The sequence below is a fragment of the Cadophora gregata genome, assembly GCF_030347475.1.
Source record: "Cadophora gregata isolate MNR1 chromosome Unknown scaffold_2, whole genome shotgun sequence".
Taxonomy (NCBI): Eukaryota; Fungi; Ascomycota; class Leotiomycetes; order Helotiales; family Ploettnerulaceae; genus Cadophora; species Cadophora gregata.
This window is the reverse complement of record NW_026695925.1, coordinates 1,153,149-1,170,053: the sequence shown is the minus strand read 5'-3', so window position 1 is coordinate 1,170,053 and position 16,905 is coordinate 1,153,149. Positions and strand designations below refer to the sequence as shown.

The window sequence follows — 16,905 nt, the reverse complement described above, 5'->3', positions numbered from 1 at the left end:
ATATTTTGGGTTCCCTGGTCGTGCATTGCGAAGAAAGAGCGACAGACCGGGCTTTATGTGTATAATGATCTTGTAATATAGGAACTCGGTCCGGCTTGAGAGAGGGCCACTCGCGTATGATATATCGTTGATACAGACTTCCACATCGTTTTCTTGTTTCTTTCGATAGTTTATATACATACTGATAGCATTTACATAATATCCTATTCGATTCCGCGATCTCGTCTGACCTCCAGATGATAGGCCAGATATAATGGTAACACACTGCCAGTCAACCGTAGATGCATAATGCGAACTGTGTTTCAACCATGGAATATCAGTCTTTCCCATGGAATAGTGATTGAGTTCAAGACGACTTCCTGCTTTGCCTTTTAGAGACTTCTGTGCTTGGATGAAGCTCTTTCCCCGACTTGCTCAAACAACAGCCAAGGAAGATTCATGATAATTTACTTAGGTAATTCGCAAGTTGAGTCAAAGGAGGTTAGAATGTGATGCACGCAAGCCAAGCTAGGTAGAAAGAGAGTGACATGCCAGTTCCCAGTTCCGATCACAGACCTAGACCTGGAGTCTGAAACAAATGTAACATACGTATACGCATGGCATTCAAGAAATGCAAGTATAAGGTTCCCTTTATTGGACAGAATAAACTCCTTGGACTTAAAGGAGCTCCCGAGCCCTTGTTGTTCCTCCTGTTTAAACTTTTCACGTGACAGTCGGCAGCTGGCGTGACGCGACGCGGAAAGAGCAAACAACGCGTCGACAAGCTCTCAAGCTCTATCCCAAACTCCCTCCTACCCAACAAGTCGTTGTCTTGCTGTTCTGCAGTGCCATATAGTTGAGCCTCAATTGTGTCAGCGTGCCAGGCCAATCAGTGATCTGTTCCTTCAGCCCTTTGTGTTGAATCTCCTCGCTAAAGCACTGTTTCCGCGCCGGTACTCATGGACACGCCTCCTACCGGGGAGCTACTGGGAGTTACTGAAAGCTACGCTCATATCCACTCCATTGCGAGACAAGTTGCTCTCGACTTTGTACCAGGCGATGGGACATATGCCGTAGCTGTACTGCAGCACGACAAACTCCATGAAGTAGGGCCTGAGAACTTCTATTGGTAAGTCGCAATTGTTCGCTCGCATAAATTTCCTGGCCATATTCTATTTCCGTGTCTTGAAGATATGATGATAGAAATCTTAATTTACGACTATTTGCAGCTATCTATTCGAGACCCTACTAACGATTAATTCCAGGTTCAGTAAGTGTTTGAGGGGCACTTCGATTTTCTTCTAGATCCCAAGATGTTCTCGAGACATGTCTTAGCCTCTTCTTATAACAATTTTCACAATGCAACTGCTAACTCCTCTATCACCGAAGAGGTCAAAGGCAAACATTCAGTCAAGAAGCTACAAGGCGCATACCAGAATCGAGCCGGGTTGGAAGTTCCTGCCACTTTCAGACTGGACAGCAACTTCGTATCTGACTCGCAGCAGATGCGGCAGCTGGATATCATGAATAATAACATTATTGTCTTTACAGCACATGAAGCAGAGATGGTGCAAGACGCCCCAAATCCGAACGTTTCTTCTCCATCAAGAGCTCCTCTTCGTCCTACTAATACCCAGCTCCCTGCGAACCCAGCCCTAGTAGAAGTCAAGCCTCAGGACAGACTACTAAAGACAGAGAATGGCTATCTCGCACCCTTTGAGGTATCAGAAAATATCCCACAGTTCCCATTTGTTGCGGAAGTGAAGAGAGAACGTTCGCCGCATTCGAATGGACCTATTAGCAGTGAGACTCGAGGGGAGGACGCAGGATTTTCACAACAGCGTATGTCATTGCACTATGGAGGGCATGGCAAGTTATTTTATATGTCCGTTCGCGCTGACTTATTTACAGCCGTCGGACCTAACGGCTTCCAACCACCTGTCAATGCCTGTACTTTAGCAAGCAGTTCTCCTGTGAAGCAGGAGATAGTAACCACAGACAATCCTGTGGCCGAAGCCGCCCCGTCCTTGGCTACTCCTGCACCAAAGCAGCCATCTATAAACGATCGAGTCCAAAACTTATATCCAATGGAAGCCCAGAGGAGCTAGAGGCCGAGGTGAAGATGTGCCAGGCATTCCTGGGCGAACTGAGAAAGCCGTTGGACGGGTTTACGCAAGAGAACAAGGATGCCCAGCATTGGGTTGCCCAGATCGGTAAGCGGTAGTCGTTCTTGGGGACATTAATGTATCCTAATTTACAGCAGAACAATTGCAAAACCAAAAGGTAGATACACCAACGATCATCGGCGTTGTCGGTAATACCGGAGCTGGTGAAAGCAGTGTTATCAATGCCATGCTTGAAGAGGAGCGCTTGGTTCCCACAAACTGCATGCGAGCTTGTACCGCTGTCGTGACGGAGATGTCATATAATCACTCCGAGGATCCAAGAGCTCTATATCGAGCTGATATTGAGTTTATTCAAGCATCCGATTGGGAGAAAGATCTGAAGATCTCCTTGGACGAATTGATCGATGGTAGTGGGCAAATCAGCCGTGAATGTACGAACCCCGAGAGCGAGGCTGGTGTTGCTTATGCAAAGATCAAAGCTGTCTATCCTTCGTGGACGAAGGAGGAACTTGCTCGCAGCTCGGTTGCCGATCTTATGAAAGAAGAATGTGTTAAAAATGTACTCGGGACTATCAAAAAGATTGAAAAGTCCCAGCCCGCATACTTCTATCGTGCTCTTCAAAGCTATGTTGATTCCAAGGAGAAGGTTAGTCTCTGGTCCCTTTCCCTCTTGCTCTGACATGGGCTGGAGAAGCTAACGTCGGCTAGTCCACTGAGGACAAGAGCAAGAAAAAAGATAAAAAGGAGAAGGGTGAAAAGAAACAGATGGAATTCTGGCCCTTGATCAAAGTCGTTCGCATTTACACCAAGGCAGAGGCTCTAAGTACAGGTGCTGTTATTGTCGATTTACCTGGAGTTCACGACTCGAACGCCGCTCGAGCTGCCGTCGCTCAAGGCTACTTGAAGCAGTGCACCGGTACGTAATGCAATTTTCATTGATGTACAACCGGCTCACCGAAGTCTTAGGTCTCTTCATTGTTGCACCGATAAATCGTGCTGTAGATGATAAAGCAGCGAAATCCTTGTTAGGTGAATCTTTCAAGCGGCAACTCAAGTTTGATGGCACTTATTCAAGAATTACCTTCATCTGCTCCAAGACCGATGATATTTCGATCACCGAGGCTTCGGACAGCTTAGGGCTAGAGGATGAGATGGCCGAAGACTGGGACAAATTAGATGCCATTGAGAAGGAGCTGAGACAACACAGACAAAATGTGAAGGACTTGAAAGAGTCGAAAGGCGTATTTGCCGAGCTCATCAACGATGCTGAAGAGGCCATGGATGTTTGGGAGAAATTGAAGGAAGAATTGGAAGATGGTGAGACTGTCTACGATCCATCGAAAAAGCGCAAACGCTCTGTTGAGCCGAAGAAGCCTCGCAAGAAGGCGAAGAAGTCTAGATCTAGGTTCGTAAACTTCTTGATCCCCTAATCTTATTCTTAGTCCATATCGTCAATGCTATTTGAGACGAACTTTGCATTTATCCTTTTTGCTAACTAGGCGCAGCTCCGATAATGAAGACGAGGATGATTTTGTTGTTGATGATGAAGATGAACGTGGAGAAGAAGATGAGGAAGACGATGCCAAATCTCACGCTGAAAGCGATTCCGAGTCTGTGTCCGACAAGGGTGACCCATTGACCGCGGAAGAAATCGATGCAAAGATCGCTCAGTTGAAGGAGGACAAAAAGCGGGCACGATGTGAACGAATAGAGACAGATGACAAGATCAAGATTGCCAACGAAGAAATAAAGGCTCTGGACAAGACTCAAGAGAAAATCGATATTGCCATGAGTGCAATCTGTATTGCAGGTCGCAACGATTACTCGAAAGGCGCTATTCAGGTACGATCCATTCTTTCATTCCACTTGCCAAATCATTTGCAGATTTGTATACTGGTTTAAGAGCCAGCCTACAAGCCAATCTCGCAAAGTTTGACCGTTGCAGAATCAAGAGTACTAAAATACACCTAGCGCGATTTTGCAGATGGTATCCGAGAGCTAGACATGGAGTCAGCGCAAGAAGAAGATCCTGACCGATTCAACCCAGAGAACGACCTTAGAGACTACGATGAGGTGGCACGGTCTCTCCCAGTCTTCTGTGTTAGTTCTCGGGCCTATCAAAAGATTAAGGGTCGACTTCAACGTGACAAGGCGGTTCCAGGCTTCCGCACAGCAGAGGAGACTGAGATTCCTCAACTTCAAGTCCATTGTAAGAAACTCACGGAAGCAGGTAGAGCATCCAACTGCCGCAATTTTCTTACCAATCTCTCCCAACTCTTGAACTCATTGGGTTTGTGGGCATCAAATGATGGTACTGGGCTCAATTTAACCGACGCACAATTGGCGGCGGAAACGAGATTCTTGAAGCTGAGACTCCAGAAGCTTGAGGAAAGCCTCGAGAAGTTCGTGAAGGAATGCCTAAAAGACACGAATGATACCCTTGCGGAGAACATCTTTGAGCAGTATGAAAATCTGGTTGAGCTTGCTGTTGCCGAAGCAAACCAAACTGTTGGTAATTGGCATCGCAAAGTGAACCGAGTATGTAGAAGTCGACGTCTATCATCTACCATTCGCAAGCTAATAGCCACTAGGATCATCGTGAGCTTGGAGGTTATTACTGGGCCACCTACAAAGCAATCGTTCGACGGGAAGGTGTATTTTCAAATGCCCAGGGTCCGCACGATTTCAATGCTCAGCTGTAAGTACTCCCAATACTTCACCACATTTTGGAATTATCCTGATTATTCTAGTACCGAACCAATTATCAAGCATCTAGCTTCTCACTGGGAGAAGGTATTTGCTCAAAGACTTCCTCGTGTCCTTTCGTCCTTCTCCCGACAGGCAAAAGGTTTACTAACTGCTTTTCACCACGACATTGAGTCGCGAAGTATGAAGACAGGAACTGGCTCAGCTGGAGTTGCAATGTTGGGCCAGCAACTGAAGAACTACGAGCAAATATTCGCCACTCTAGCCACACAGATGATCGAAATCATCAATTCACTTCAACGAGAAGCCAACCGAGAGTTCACGCCCGTTATTGCTCGGAATCTTTCGACTGCATACGACTACTGTACTAGTGAATCTGGGCCTGGCCAGTTCAATAGAATGAAAGCCTACATGAGCCAGCATGTGGATAATGTCCGAGGCAGCATGTTCACCGAGAGCTGCGAAGAAGTGAAGGGTCTCCTATTGAAGATGTGCAAGCAAGTATCAGCTCAGATGTCAGAGCATACGGATGGCGTCTTCATTAGAATTGAGCGTGACTACCTTGAGGTTATATCTGGTACACAACTTCCTGGTCAAGCCATGCCGAAGTGGGAGCGCCAGATGAGATCGGAAGTTGCCAGAGTGATTGCAAATCGAGCCCAAGCTGTCATTGAAGAAGCCGAGAGGGCTACTATAGAGACAGCTGAGGATGGTACCTATGCTGAGCAAGGCAGTCGTGAGGACGGCAATGGCAGTCTACCAAGAGCAGAATCTCCACCACAAAAGACTAACGGCGAAGCTGCTGCTCAAGACATGGACTTGTCTTAGGTGGACTTTCGACCTTCAGTGTCTTGTTGCAACTATATATATTATACAATTTGCTAGGTTCGGGGCATGTCTCTGCCGTTTTGCTTGCCCTGGTTATACTTGACGACTGGTGGCTCTTCCATAGGGCTGAGCTGTGAGGAACGTGCTTTCACACAACAAAATTAGGGCTGTATGTGGTGGTTCCTCATTGTATATTGCTAGTTTGGAGGAGCTGTATAATATTGCTTATTTTGAAAAAATTCTGTGTATATGGTTCTCCTGATGGCACCCTTACTCCTCCTGGATGTTCTTGTCAACAGGCCGAGGTCGATATAAAGCATCGGCTTAGGTCTTCTAGGAGAAGGGGGCCGATTTCTCAGTCCCAATGATATCGTAGGCAGAGGCACGGAAGATTTGAACGGAGTTGCAGCTTAGCGATCTTTGCTCAGACATGGAATTCTGTATTCTGTATGTGTGTGGATATCACGAGTTGGACAATCTTAGCTGCATTTGAGCTTCCCTAGCAAGGACAGCTTTTCGGATGATGATTCTTGAATTCAGTCTACTTGTCTCTATCGTTTGATCGATTTACCAGTCCTCCTTTCAGCGAATTAGCTTCGTTTATGCTTGCAATATAAAGAGTGCCTCTGTCATCGAATCTAGTCTCATGAACCAGCAGATGTTACCCGCATCATAATAATTCCCTGCCGTACGTGATACTTTCCCGGATCACTCAATCCCCCATCGGCCGGAAGCATTTCCGCATCACCATTGCTCAAGTAAGCTTCAGCAAGCGTACAGTTCCCAGCATCCACAAACCCCAAGCCCTCATAGAGCTTCTTCACAACAACATTCCTCGGGTGTATCATGATCCTTACTCGAGTCTCCCTCCTCTTTCCCTCCTCACTCGCAAAGTCCATCGCTCCTTGGATCAACATTTTTGCAATCCCCTTCCCTCGGTGGGCGGGACTGTTGTAAACAGCCGTCATCTGCCATTTGCTCTCCACATCATCGTCACCGACTTCTGGACCTCCACTCTCAGGAATTGCGAAGCTGGCTTTTGTGAATGGTCCCAATAAGGTAGCGCTCCCGATCCAGTCTCCTGCATCTATGGTCTGGAGCTCAGGCGGAGTATCAGCTGCGTAGGCAACTGCTACAAATGTGTGTAGTAGTGGTCTCTGAAGACGAGATATCCACTGAGAGGCCGTGAAAACAGATTCAATTTCAAATGTTGAACTGAAAGCTGGGGCTGAGACGGTGAGAGCCGAGAGTCGGAGTGAAGCGAATTTGCCAGCCAGAAAAGGGAGAAGGACTGGATCCGAGGCTGGCAAGTGGTGTATCTTGTAAATGTATGACATCTTGCTAGAAGTGAAGGACAACTAGATGACGATTTCGAAAACAACAGACCGCTGTTGTCGATGCCGTTAAACAGTCCTGCAGCACGACCCAGCGCCGATTACTCATCCAGATTCGGGATTCTTGTCAGATTCTAAATCTCGGGATTCGGACAGGTGGCATAAGACAAATAGAATTTAGTTCACAATGGTTGACCTTTGATACCGAATAACCGGACATGTCGGAAGTGCAAGTGGTCATCAAATTTGCAGTTGTTGGAGCTTGGTTGTCATCTCGCCTCCAGTTCTCTCAACATGGCGGTTGGACTTGTACTAGTGACCGAGCAGATACTGACGAGGAAAGGAGACAGTGACTTGCTGCGCAGTAAAGCAACAGGTGAATGGATTCTTGAGATTAACACCAATACTATGTTCATGGCAATTTGTACCCACGTGCATGTACCGTCGCTAATCATTTATCATGAATATCCTCCCCAAAACTCAGTAGCACAAAAAGCATTGAAGTGCAACCAGATTATGTACAATCAACCTCAATTTAAACTTTTCTTAGCTATGAGTAGGCATCGCCACATCCGCTGATTTAGAGATGGCATCCTCGCTTCTCCACAAACTGGTAACAGTCTTGAGTTGGGTATAGAAGTTCAACCCCGGTTTGCCATAGAAAGTATTCGCACCACCACCTGCAATGCTCTTCTTGTTTCCTGTAAACGACCAGAGAGGAAGAGGAACTGGAATCGGCACATTGATTCCCACTTGCCCTGCCTCAATGTTCTTCTGGAATGCTGTGGCGGTTGCTCCGGATTTTGTGAAGATTGCAACGCCATTGCCGTACTCGTTTGCGTTGATCAGATCAACTGCCTCATCAAGAGAATCGACGTTCAAGCAGACCAGAACTGGGCCAAAGATTTCCTCAGTGTAGCACTTCATGTGCGTCTTAACATTTGTGATAATGGTTGGGCCGACCCAGTTGCCATTTGGATACTTGTCTGGCTTGTAGCCACGGCCATCCAACAAGATAGTGGCACCTTCCTTCTCGGCACTGTCAATCAAATGCTCGATTCTCTCCTTGCTTTGTGGCGAGATGACTGGTCCCAGATCGGCGCCAGCCTCAAAGCCACCATTAACCTTCAGAGACTTGGCGCTCTCAGCGAGCTCGTTGAGCCATTCCTTAGTCTCTCCAACCATAACTAGCGTGCTGAGAGCCATGCAGCGCTGACCGGCAGCACCGAAAGCAGCACCAACAATCGAATTAAGAGCATGCTGCTTGTTGGCATCTGGGAGGATAGCGGCGTGGTTCTTTGCTCCCAAATTGGCTTGGACACGCTTTCCATTCGCCGATCCACGGCTGAAAATATACTCTCCAGCTCTGTTACTTCCGACGAAACTGATAGCCTTAATAGCTGGCTCGTCGATAATAAAGTCAACAGTCTTTGCAGATCCATGGATGACATTCAAAACTCCAGGTGGCATACCAGCCTTCTCTGCAAGCTCGGCGAGAATCATTGCTGCTCCAGGATCACGTTCTGAGGGCTTCAGGATAAGGCAGTTTCCGGTGGCAGTGGCAATTGGAATGGACCAAAGAGGTATCATAGCGGGGAAGTCTAAACCTACTTAGCATTCGTTGAGGGGGAAAACAATCTCGACTACTTACTGAATGGGCAAATAGCAGCCACGATACCTAATGGCTCTCTGTAGCTTCTAGTTTCCATGTCCTTTGCTACCTCCAGCACCTCTCCCATCATTTGTTGAGGGATATTGCATGCGCCTTCTGCAACTTGTAATCCTCGAAGAACATCTCCTTTGGCGTCTATGACCTAATTAGCTCTGTGCTAAAACCCTATGTTCTTTTGAACATACCAGCAAAAGTCTTGCCCTGCTCCAAGGTAATACTAGCAGCCAACCTGTCCCAGTTATCCCTAACCAATTGGGTGAACTTGAACATAATCTGCTGCCTAGCCATAATACTCGTGGCCTTCCATTCCGGGAATGCCTTCTTCGCACTCTCTACGGCCGCTTTGAGCTCGGCATCTGTATTTTGTGGAACTCTCGTAACGAGGTTATTTGTTGCGGGGTCGTGTAGCTCGATGAATTGTGTAGCTTGCGACTTGACGAACTTATTGTCGATGAAGTAGGGCGTGTCTTGCACATCTTGAATCTTTTCGTGTGTAGTAGGATAGTTTTCGGCGGTGAAGGCAGAAGCAGCAGCTGGCTTGAGCTGTTGCGCCGTGGCGTGGAGTCTGCGAGCTGCTATCTTCGAGTTTTGGGCCGCAGAAGGCATTCTGAGAGCTGCTGTTGACCCAGACGTTCGTACTGCTGCAGCAGAGATACCCCGTGTAAGAGCGCGACGCATTTTCAAGTGATCAGAAGAATTGGAATGTGATGCAAGGGAATGCAAACATACTTTGGAAAGGATTTTGGAAATGGGGTCGGCATCGGAGTTGAAGATGCTCCTCCTCTTCCTCGCACATAAACATCCTAGCTGGCTGGCGGTTGGCTGGCCTTGAGCCGAGCGGTTCGGCATAGTGGAGCGAGACCGGGCTGAGAAGGAGGAGCCTTTGGTGCCCTGAGAGTGGGAGGTGGGGTGGGGTATGGGGTTGCACAAGGGAACCTGGAACCTGAACTTGAGGTCCCGGAGAGGAATCACCGAATTAGACGGGACCTGTGGAAATCCCCAGCCTAAAAATCTGCTCATGGCTCTAGATGTTTGTAGAAGGCGCGTGGCCATACTTAAGGTATCTATAGGTAGGTATTTTTTACCTCATTATCAGAGGCAACATCTTAAATCCACTGGGCCAAGTACCGAACTAAATCCGCTTGCCAGGCCGGCCAAGTCTCGGCTACCTAAAGCGAAGTATCAGTTGGTATGAAATCTGCAGTTGAATGCACTTAGCACACTGGCGCAGACGTATAAAGCGCTGCTAAATACCAGGAGCCATAATGCAGCACATCCTCTATTGTATTCGTAGAAAGAAATGCGGATTCCAGGAAATAAGCTATAAGGTAGACTGCCTCCTGATCCGGAGCTTGAGCCTACCTTGCCTATGATGGGCTATGGTTCACAACAAGCGAGGCTGCCAAAGCGACATTGTTTACCTCCAAACTTCACCCTTATAAATAGGACTTCTTTCAAGGCTCTAACAGCAAGCATTGACATCATTAACCGCTAAGTTATACATACATGGATCAAGTTCCAATGACACCTTTAAATCTGAGCAAGTACGGGTGTCAACTGTCCAGCAATGCCGTCCTACTTGATCACGGTCACGTCCGACAGCGTTGTTCGATGTGCAAAGTCTTTGGTACTAATTGCTGCCATGACGTCTCCAAACCCCGCGTCCGATGCACAATTGAGTGATGCAGATCGAGTGCTACCATTGATACTTGCGAGCTTGACGTCTAGCACGAATGCATAGTAGATCTATATAGGTTTAAAACTATTCGCTATACCGTCCGCACAAACAGTGTTGTTAGATATCCCCTCAATTGCCGAAAACACACTTTTCCAGGGCACGGCGCTGAAGCAAGGCGCTAAGGCTGCCTGGACGACAACGAAGTTTAGCGCTCTTCGCTTAATTACAGGGTCTCGCTACAGGTGTGTTTGATTCGGCAGTTTAGGGGATAGGAGACTGAAAATGACGGGGAACTTCAAGTCGGGCTGATAATGAAATGTATTTGATTAGACCAATTTAGGAGGAACCCACACAATGTTTGATCACTTGATGCTGTGTTTGAGAACAAGGTGCTGAATGTCAGGACCTACATAGTGTTCAGTAGCAGTGTGACACGATAGTTCCTCCAATATGTACCTATGGCTCTGCGAGACGAGCTTTAATCGGATTTTAATACCATCTAACTAGTCGAGGAAAGTATAAATTGAGAATTTTAGCTCAGCTTTGGATGAAAGGCAACGATCCTTCTGGGTCGAAATATCTTTCACCATGCTTTTCAGAACCGAAACATACCTACCTAGGCATCGAAGTCGAATTTCTCAAAACCCACAAATCTCGCCCCGAGGAGGAACTGTCAGACGCTGATTTTACCTGTATAGGGATTTTAAAGATCCGGCATATACTCTTATGAGTGCTCGGTTTCACCAAAGTCTGCATAGGATTTCCCAACCTTGATAAGTACAATTATAACAGGAATAGAAGAACAGCCAAGATACTCTGGTAGTAGACATACTTTGGGTATCAAGTGGAGAATACTATGCTTAAGATCACTTGAGGCAACTTCTCATTGCTCAATGGATGCAGCCTTGCTATCTCTGACACATTATGTAACTTAAATCGAAGCGGCGTGTTATTGCTACTCAGATTTCGTGGCTCAGGATGTTGTTGACTCCAACAATGAGAAACGCCAAGCATCTCTTTGTCTGTGGAGTATAGTGGAGCAAACGACCAGAACAATTTCTGTTAACAGGCTGTTTTACCTTCCATGGTCTCTCGATGTCCTTTGGATATTCTTTGGAGTTCCACCTTCCTAGATACCTACCTAATCGGGACATCATGTGACTATATATCCTCACAAGCCAAGCCAAGCCCACCCTTCCTAGAAGATTCTTTTCAGATTCGCTGACCATTTGAGATATCGAAACAGTCTTCAGTTCACCCATCATCTCTCACTCCAAACCCAAGATGTTGGCCGCACCGAAAGTATACCTTGCTGGCCCGGATGTCTTTGAGCCCAACGCTGTCGAAAGAGGCGAACAACTTAAGGCTCTCTGCACAAAACATGGACTCACGGGTCTTTTTCCTCTGGATAATATAATCGAGACCGCCGAACCAGGTAGCGTAGCTCACGCAGCCGCAATTCGAACAGCCAACATGACGCTCATCTCCTCATGTGATGCCATCCTCGCAAATCTGACTCCTTTCCGGGGGCCTTCGATGGATGTCGGAACAGCTTATGAGATGGGCGCTGGTTCTGCACTAGGAAAAGTTGTGGTTGGATACACGACTGATGGAGGGAAGCCGTACGTTGAGAAAGTTTCCAAAGCACACACTGTGAAGAGGGCAGAGGATGGCCACGTGAGAGATGAGAGGAACATGTCCGTGGAGGAATTCGGGGTCAAAGAAGGTGGAGGGCTCGTAGATAATCTGATGATCAGTTGCGGGATGGAGAAATTGTGTAGTTCAGAAGAAGAAGGCTTAGCCGTCATTGCAGAACTATTGAAGGGAAAGAGCAAGGCGTAGGCGTCGTTGTGGTAGATCTTTGATTGTATGAAGGGTCGAAGCCAGTGGAGACAGAAGTGGTATCAATTACAAAGTTCGGTCAAATGATTTCAGATATTGCAAAGAATACAGTAGAACTATAGAGAATATAAGTAGAAGATCGTCTGCTTGCTCAATCAAAAACCACCAGCATATGATGAAATGATGAAAGGTGTCGGCATTCTAGCGTGACCTCCCAGCCTAGGTACCACCTACATACTGTAACCGAGCAAAACCTCGAACTCCGACAATGTACCACCTTCTCCAACCGAGCATTATGGATATCACCACGCTATCCAACGATTTATTTAGGCTTGTTCTTGAATACTTGTCTCCCGAGGACCTGATTCGCAGTCGACGCGTCTCCAAGCAGTTCAAGGCAGCACTGACAGAGGTCGATTTATGTCGCCATCTTCTGATTGAACACTTCCCTCGGTCACGAGAGGCGAGGTCCATCAGCTTGTGTCCTTTGCAAGATTGGGGACATGAGTTTCTGCGGGTAGCTTCGAGATATCATCACCTGAGATGTGGCGAAGCGACAAGTGTCGAGAAGCTGGCACTTGCAAAATCATTCGTCGTGCCTGCGTGGTCCAGGCATTTCCCCGTCGCCTCTGTATGTACCTTGAAGATATATTCGTTCGGTCGGAAGATAGCACGACAGGAATCAATTGCATCCCAGAATATCCGCTAACTGTTGTGAAGTGGCAACAGCACTTGCAGTTTGAGGATAAGACATCACCTTTCCATTATCCAGATACGCTCTGGACCTACGATGATGGGATCTTGATATTACCTTCTGTGAAATCTCAGAACTACGTGCTATATGATTTGAGTACCGGTAGAAAGTCACTTATTGATCTTGAGACTGACAAGAAAGTTGTCAGAAGAATTCGACTAAAATATGGGGTGCTTGTCGTTGAATGGTGTGAAAACGAGCCTTACCACCAACTGAATGAGAACGAAATGGTTTGCAGGCATTTTGCTACTGCTTATGATTTGAGGAGAATCGATAGTAGCCAGTGGACTATTGTTTTAAGGTCAGCCTCTCCATTACAGTCAACATACTTATTCTATCTAACGACATCCGTAGGACCGAATGGAAGATACATTTCCTAGGATTTCCACTGGATTCTCAAGATCGCTTCTTCAGTGCACGCACATGTACCCACTATGCTATCTACACATGGCAAAGAAACCGCAGTGCCTGGGGTGAAGATGAGCCTATTGAGGCACTAGCCATTTGGGATATCTCATCTCCATCTCCGTACAGACCAAGTGAGGATCCTACCGGCAAGGCCAACCCCCAAGATGATTCCGAGGGTGCTCGCGTCATTAGACGATTCTCATTCGCAAACTTGGATTTTTACCAAATCAGACAGCGTTCAGACCCAATTCTTCGTTGCTTGGAGCTAGACGAGCAGAATGTTTATGTTATTGTAGAAAGTCACCGGTGGCTTGTGGGCCAGCAAGCTGCTAGCAACCTTCCACAATTGCACCATGTCAAAACGACCGGAATTCCTTTCGGCATTGGACCTGCATGGGAGGACGAGTGTGGAGCGAACGGCGACACGAATTTCTCTTTTTGTGAAAAGGCGTCGGACATCAGGTCTCCACACATCGCTCCGTGTTGGAGGCACGAAGTGAGTAATCTAACATATAATTGCCCAAGTAGCAGAACTAAGGAGAGTCCAGGAATTTCCATATCTTACTGTAACCGAAATGGTAGATTCTGGTGCTGGCGTGGTTTTTTCTGCTCGACATTGCTTCATGCTTGAGGCCATCTCTCTTGAGATTACACCCAAAGTCCATATGAGGGAACCAGAGTATGCGGTATCATTGCGTGACGACATTTGGCCTCAATTGCTCGCTAAAGGCAAGCTTTGCGGAGATGAACGATTCTTGATTGGCGAAAACGCAAACCATGAAGTAGTTATCCTGCACTTTGATGATCGAGGACTCCAGAAGGCGTCCATGTAGCCTCTTCTACAATTCTCTAGTGGCTTGTCGGTAGACCACTTGGCAGTGTTACAGATGTCTTCGGACCGCGACTGTATACCACTTTGAACCCGAAGCAAAGCGGAGACTAGGTGTTTGGTGATCCAGGTAGATGATGAAGATCTCGAAGCTCCTTGTGCCTTTTCTGGCTTGAACTAATTTCTTATTTGGAGTCACCTTGGTACTCGCTCGCCTAGGATTCGTACAATTCGCGATTGGTTGAGGTATTCTCAGCACGGATTGAGAGCCCAAAAGGACTCTGGTATGCCAGTATCATGTCAGACGAAATTGCTCTTACCGCAATGAGCAAAGATCATGGGTAAATCGAAATAGATAATCCAATTCGAGACTAAGTTCGACTGAGAAGTATGGCTAGGGTTATCGAGAACAATGCAGCGGTCCGATAGGTACCCAACCTGTGGACTAAGCTTTCTTGTCATCTCTTCAGAACTGAATACGACTGCGTCTCTTCGATTTGCTGATTTTCACAACGGCCTCGGCCAATAAGTTATCCGAGGGCAGCTGTCGTGTTTAGAGACGGCCACTAGAACCCCGCATTTCTTAGCCTACCTTAAGGTCGGAACACTCCCCTCAAAGGCTTTTAAATTGTATTCTTATTTCTACAAAGATTACTGTGTTATATAAGTCGAGCCATTTCCGTGTATTCCAGAAATTTTTCTCACAATTCAAGCGCTGTTTCAAAGTTATCGTAGACGATAGATTGTCCACAATGTTTCCTGCTGAGAGGCGAATCCCGATTCCAACTAAGGACCTCCTCTCTTGGACTTTTGACGACCCTAGATTTGACCAAGATGAGCCAGTAAGTTTCATCCCAGTTTGAGACCAACTTTTTGGACGTTGAATGCTAACTCATAGCACAGATCTACATCGATGCAAAAGACTCCTCGAGATCCATCTCCTTGAACCAGGCTCGTGTTTTGATTCGGCAACTTGCAGCTGGATTTCACGCTGCTGGCTTGAAAAAAGGAGATTGTGTCTGTCTTCACTCTTTCAACGACGTATGATATCCTTGCTAAAATCTGAAAATCCTTCAACCTCTACGGTGCTTATGTATTTGCAACGATTTAGATCTACTACCCAATCTTATTCCTAGGAATCATCGCAGCTGGAGGTATCTTTGCAGGTACCAATCCCTCATACACACAATTCGAGCTAGAGCATCACATCAAGACAGCCAAAACAGCCTTTTTCATCACTGAGCCCGAAATGCTCGAAAATGCAGTAGCAGCAGCCAAGAAGTGCGGTATTCCCGAATCTAAGGTCTGGATTTTTGATGTTCTTGAACAGCCAGTTCCCAAGGAGTACAGATCATGGAAAGAGCTCCTACGTCACGGCCAAAAAGACTGGGTGAGGTTTGATGATGAGAAGACTTCTAAAGAGACCACGGCTGCGAGATTGTTCAGTAGTGGAACTACAGGCCTTCCTAAAGCTGCAGTTCTTTCCCACTATAATTTCATTGCTCAACACACTCTCGTTCACGAGATCAACCGAAAAGCTTGGCGTCCAATTAGGCTGCTGTGTCTTCCTATGTTTCATGCAGCTTGCGTACCAGGTGAGTTGATTTTGAAACCCGAATAGGAAGAGTATAGGTTGAACGTGATTTAGTTGCACATACAACGCCGCTTCGAGCAGGTCAACCATCCGTCATAATGAGACGCTTCGAGCTCGAACCTCTACTTTCTAATATCGAGAAGTTTGAAATCAACGAAATAGGACTTGTCCCTCCCATCATAATCGCCATTATCATGTCCGGTTTGGCGAGCAAGTACTCCCTCAAAGGCATTAAATCGTTAACATCTGGAGCCGCGCCGCTGGGGAAGGATTCTCAGGATCGTATGAGGGACTTGTTGGCACCGGGGGCTCTTGTCAATCAGGTTTGGGGCATGACGGAGACATCCTGTATTGCTTCAATGTTCTATTATCCCGAAGATGATGTGACTGGAAGTGTTGGAAGAATGCTTCCTGGTCTCGACGCCAAGTACGTTGTATCTCCTCCTAGCGGAACTCCCTTGTTTGAACCCCCTCGCAACGTGCCCCACATGTCTCTACTCTCACTCGGGACAGTTAAATAGATACTAGATTCTCTGAAAAGGTGGTTCTAACAAGTTATCCAGGATTGTCGATGACAATGACAAAGACATCACAGGTTACGATGTCCGTGGCGAACTTTGCGTGCGCGGACCGACAGTTGTAGCAGGCTACTTTGAGAATCCAAAAGCCAACAGTGAGTCCTTCGACTCAGAAGGCTTCTTCAAGACAGGCGACATCGTCTACTGCGATAGCAAAACCAAGAAGTGGTATATCGTCGATCGAAAGAAGGAACTGATCAAAGTACGAGGCTTCCAAGTTGCTCCTCCTGAGCTCGAAACTGTTCTGCTATCTCACCCGCACATCATCGACGCGGCTGTCATTGGTGTAAAGCATCCCAGTGAAGCAGATGTGGAGTTGCCGAGGGCATATGTGATTAGACGAGATACGCCAGAGGGTAAGGCACTGGACGAGGCCGCTGTGAAGAAGCATTGCGGCGAGAGGCTTGCCAAATACAAGGAGTTGACTGGAGGTGTGAAGTTCGTTGATGCTATTCCGAAGAACGCGAGTGGGAAGATCTTGAAGAGGGTGCTGAGAGAAATGGCGAAAGAGGAGGATGATCAGGCGAAGGCTAGACTTTGAGTACTACCTACATGTGCCCCTTTCATATTCTGTAGA

General features: G+C 46.9%; 8 protein-coding genes across 8 annotated transcripts; 6 read left to right on the top strand and 2 right to left on the bottom strand.

Moving 5' to 3' along the window:
- Nucleotides 1-938: 938 nt before the first annotated feature.
- On the top strand, nucleotides 939-1,261 carry ONS95_007691 (uncharacterized protein; the record flags this gene model as incomplete). The annotated part of the gene is made up of 2 exons (XM_058501209.1): nucleotides 939-1,108; nucleotides 1,255-1,261. 2 exons carry the CDS (start codon nucleotides 939-941, stop codon nucleotides 1,259-1,261), a joined length of 177 nt encoding a protein of 58 aa, XP_058362526.1.
- Nucleotides 1,262-1,292: 31 nt separating this feature from the next.
- ONS95_007690 (uncharacterized protein) lies at nucleotides 1,293-2,087 on the top strand (the record flags this gene model as incomplete). The annotated part of the gene is made up of 2 exons (XM_058501208.1): nucleotides 1,293-1,821; nucleotides 1,891-2,087. The coding sequence occupies 2 exons, from the start codon at nucleotides 1,293-1,295 to the stop codon at nucleotides 2,085-2,087; spliced, it is 726 nt and encodes a 241-aa protein (XP_058362525.1).
- Nucleotides 2,088-2,101: 14 nt separating this feature from the next.
- ONS95_007689 (uncharacterized protein) lies at nucleotides 2,102-5,639 on the top strand (the record flags this gene model as incomplete). Its single annotated transcript, XM_058501207.1, has 8 exons — nucleotides 2,102-2,192; nucleotides 2,243-2,751; nucleotides 2,814-3,021; nucleotides 3,072-3,510; nucleotides 3,611-3,947; nucleotides 4,077-4,643; nucleotides 4,697-4,803; nucleotides 4,856-5,639. 8 exons carry the CDS (start codon nucleotides 2,102-2,104, stop codon nucleotides 5,637-5,639), a joined length of 3,042 nt encoding a protein of 1,013 aa, XP_058362524.1.
- Nucleotides 5,640-6,283: 644 nt separating this feature from the next.
- Nucleotides 6,284-6,976, bottom strand: ONS95_007688 (uncharacterized protein; the record flags this gene model as incomplete). Its single annotated transcript, XM_058501206.1, has 1 exon — nucleotides 6,284-6,976. One exon carries the CDS (start codon nucleotides 6,974-6,976, stop codon nucleotides 6,284-6,286), a length of 693 nt encoding a protein of 230 aa, XP_058362523.1.
- Nucleotides 6,977-7,270: 294 nt separating this feature from the next.
- On the bottom strand, nucleotides 7,271-9,694 carry ONS95_007687 (uncharacterized protein). Its single transcript, XM_058501205.1, has 3 exons — nucleotides 8,831-9,694; nucleotides 8,625-8,780; nucleotides 7,271-8,574 (listed from the first exon to the last, which is right to left on the bottom strand). The coding sequence occupies exons 1-3, from the start codon at nucleotides 9,663-9,665 to the stop codon at nucleotides 7,520-7,522; spliced, it is 2,046 nt and encodes a 681-aa protein (XP_058362522.1). The 5' UTR covers nucleotides 9,666-9,694; the 3' UTR covers nucleotides 7,271-7,519.
- A 1,913-nt stretch (nucleotides 9,695-11,607) lies between these two features.
- ONS95_007686 (uncharacterized protein) lies at nucleotides 11,608-12,165 on the top strand (the record flags this gene model as incomplete). Its single annotated transcript, XM_058501204.1, has 1 exon — nucleotides 11,608-12,165. One exon carries the CDS (start codon nucleotides 11,608-11,610, stop codon nucleotides 12,163-12,165), a length of 558 nt encoding a protein of 185 aa, XP_058362521.1.
- Nucleotides 12,166-12,433: 268 nt separating this feature from the next.
- On the top strand, nucleotides 12,434-14,160 carry ONS95_007685 (uncharacterized protein; the record flags this gene model as incomplete). Its single annotated transcript, XM_058501203.1, has 4 exons — nucleotides 12,434-12,796; nucleotides 12,886-13,220; nucleotides 13,274-13,823; nucleotides 13,876-14,160. 4 exons carry the CDS (start codon nucleotides 12,434-12,436, stop codon nucleotides 14,158-14,160), a joined length of 1,533 nt encoding a protein of 510 aa, XP_058362520.1.
- A 748-nt stretch (nucleotides 14,161-14,908) lies between these two features.
- Nucleotides 14,909-16,869, top strand: ONS95_007684 (uncharacterized protein; the record flags this gene model as incomplete). The annotated part of the gene is made up of 5 exons (XM_058501202.1): nucleotides 14,909-14,998; nucleotides 15,060-15,197; nucleotides 15,268-15,751; nucleotides 15,805-16,177; nucleotides 16,314-16,869. The coding sequence occupies 5 exons, from the start codon at nucleotides 14,909-14,911 to the stop codon at nucleotides 16,867-16,869; spliced, it is 1,641 nt and encodes a 546-aa protein (XP_058362519.1).
- Between the last annotated feature and the right edge of the window lie 36 nt (nucleotides 16,870-16,905).

Excerpts from the sequence above, each read along its gene's own strand:
- ONS95_007687 (XM_058501205.1), bottom strand. The coding sequence starts at position 9,665 with ATGAGCAGATTTTTAGGCTGGGGATTTCCACAGGTCCCGTCTAATTCG. Across the intron at positions 8,781-8,830 it reads GCAGGGCAAGACTTTTGCTG|ACGCCAAAGGAGATGTTCTT; the intron begins GTATGTTCAAAA and ends ATTAGGTCATAG. Across the intron at positions 8,575-8,624 it reads GGCTGCTATTTGCCCATTCA|ACTTCCCCGCTATGATACCT; the intron begins GTAAGTAGTCGA and ends AAGTAGGTTTAG.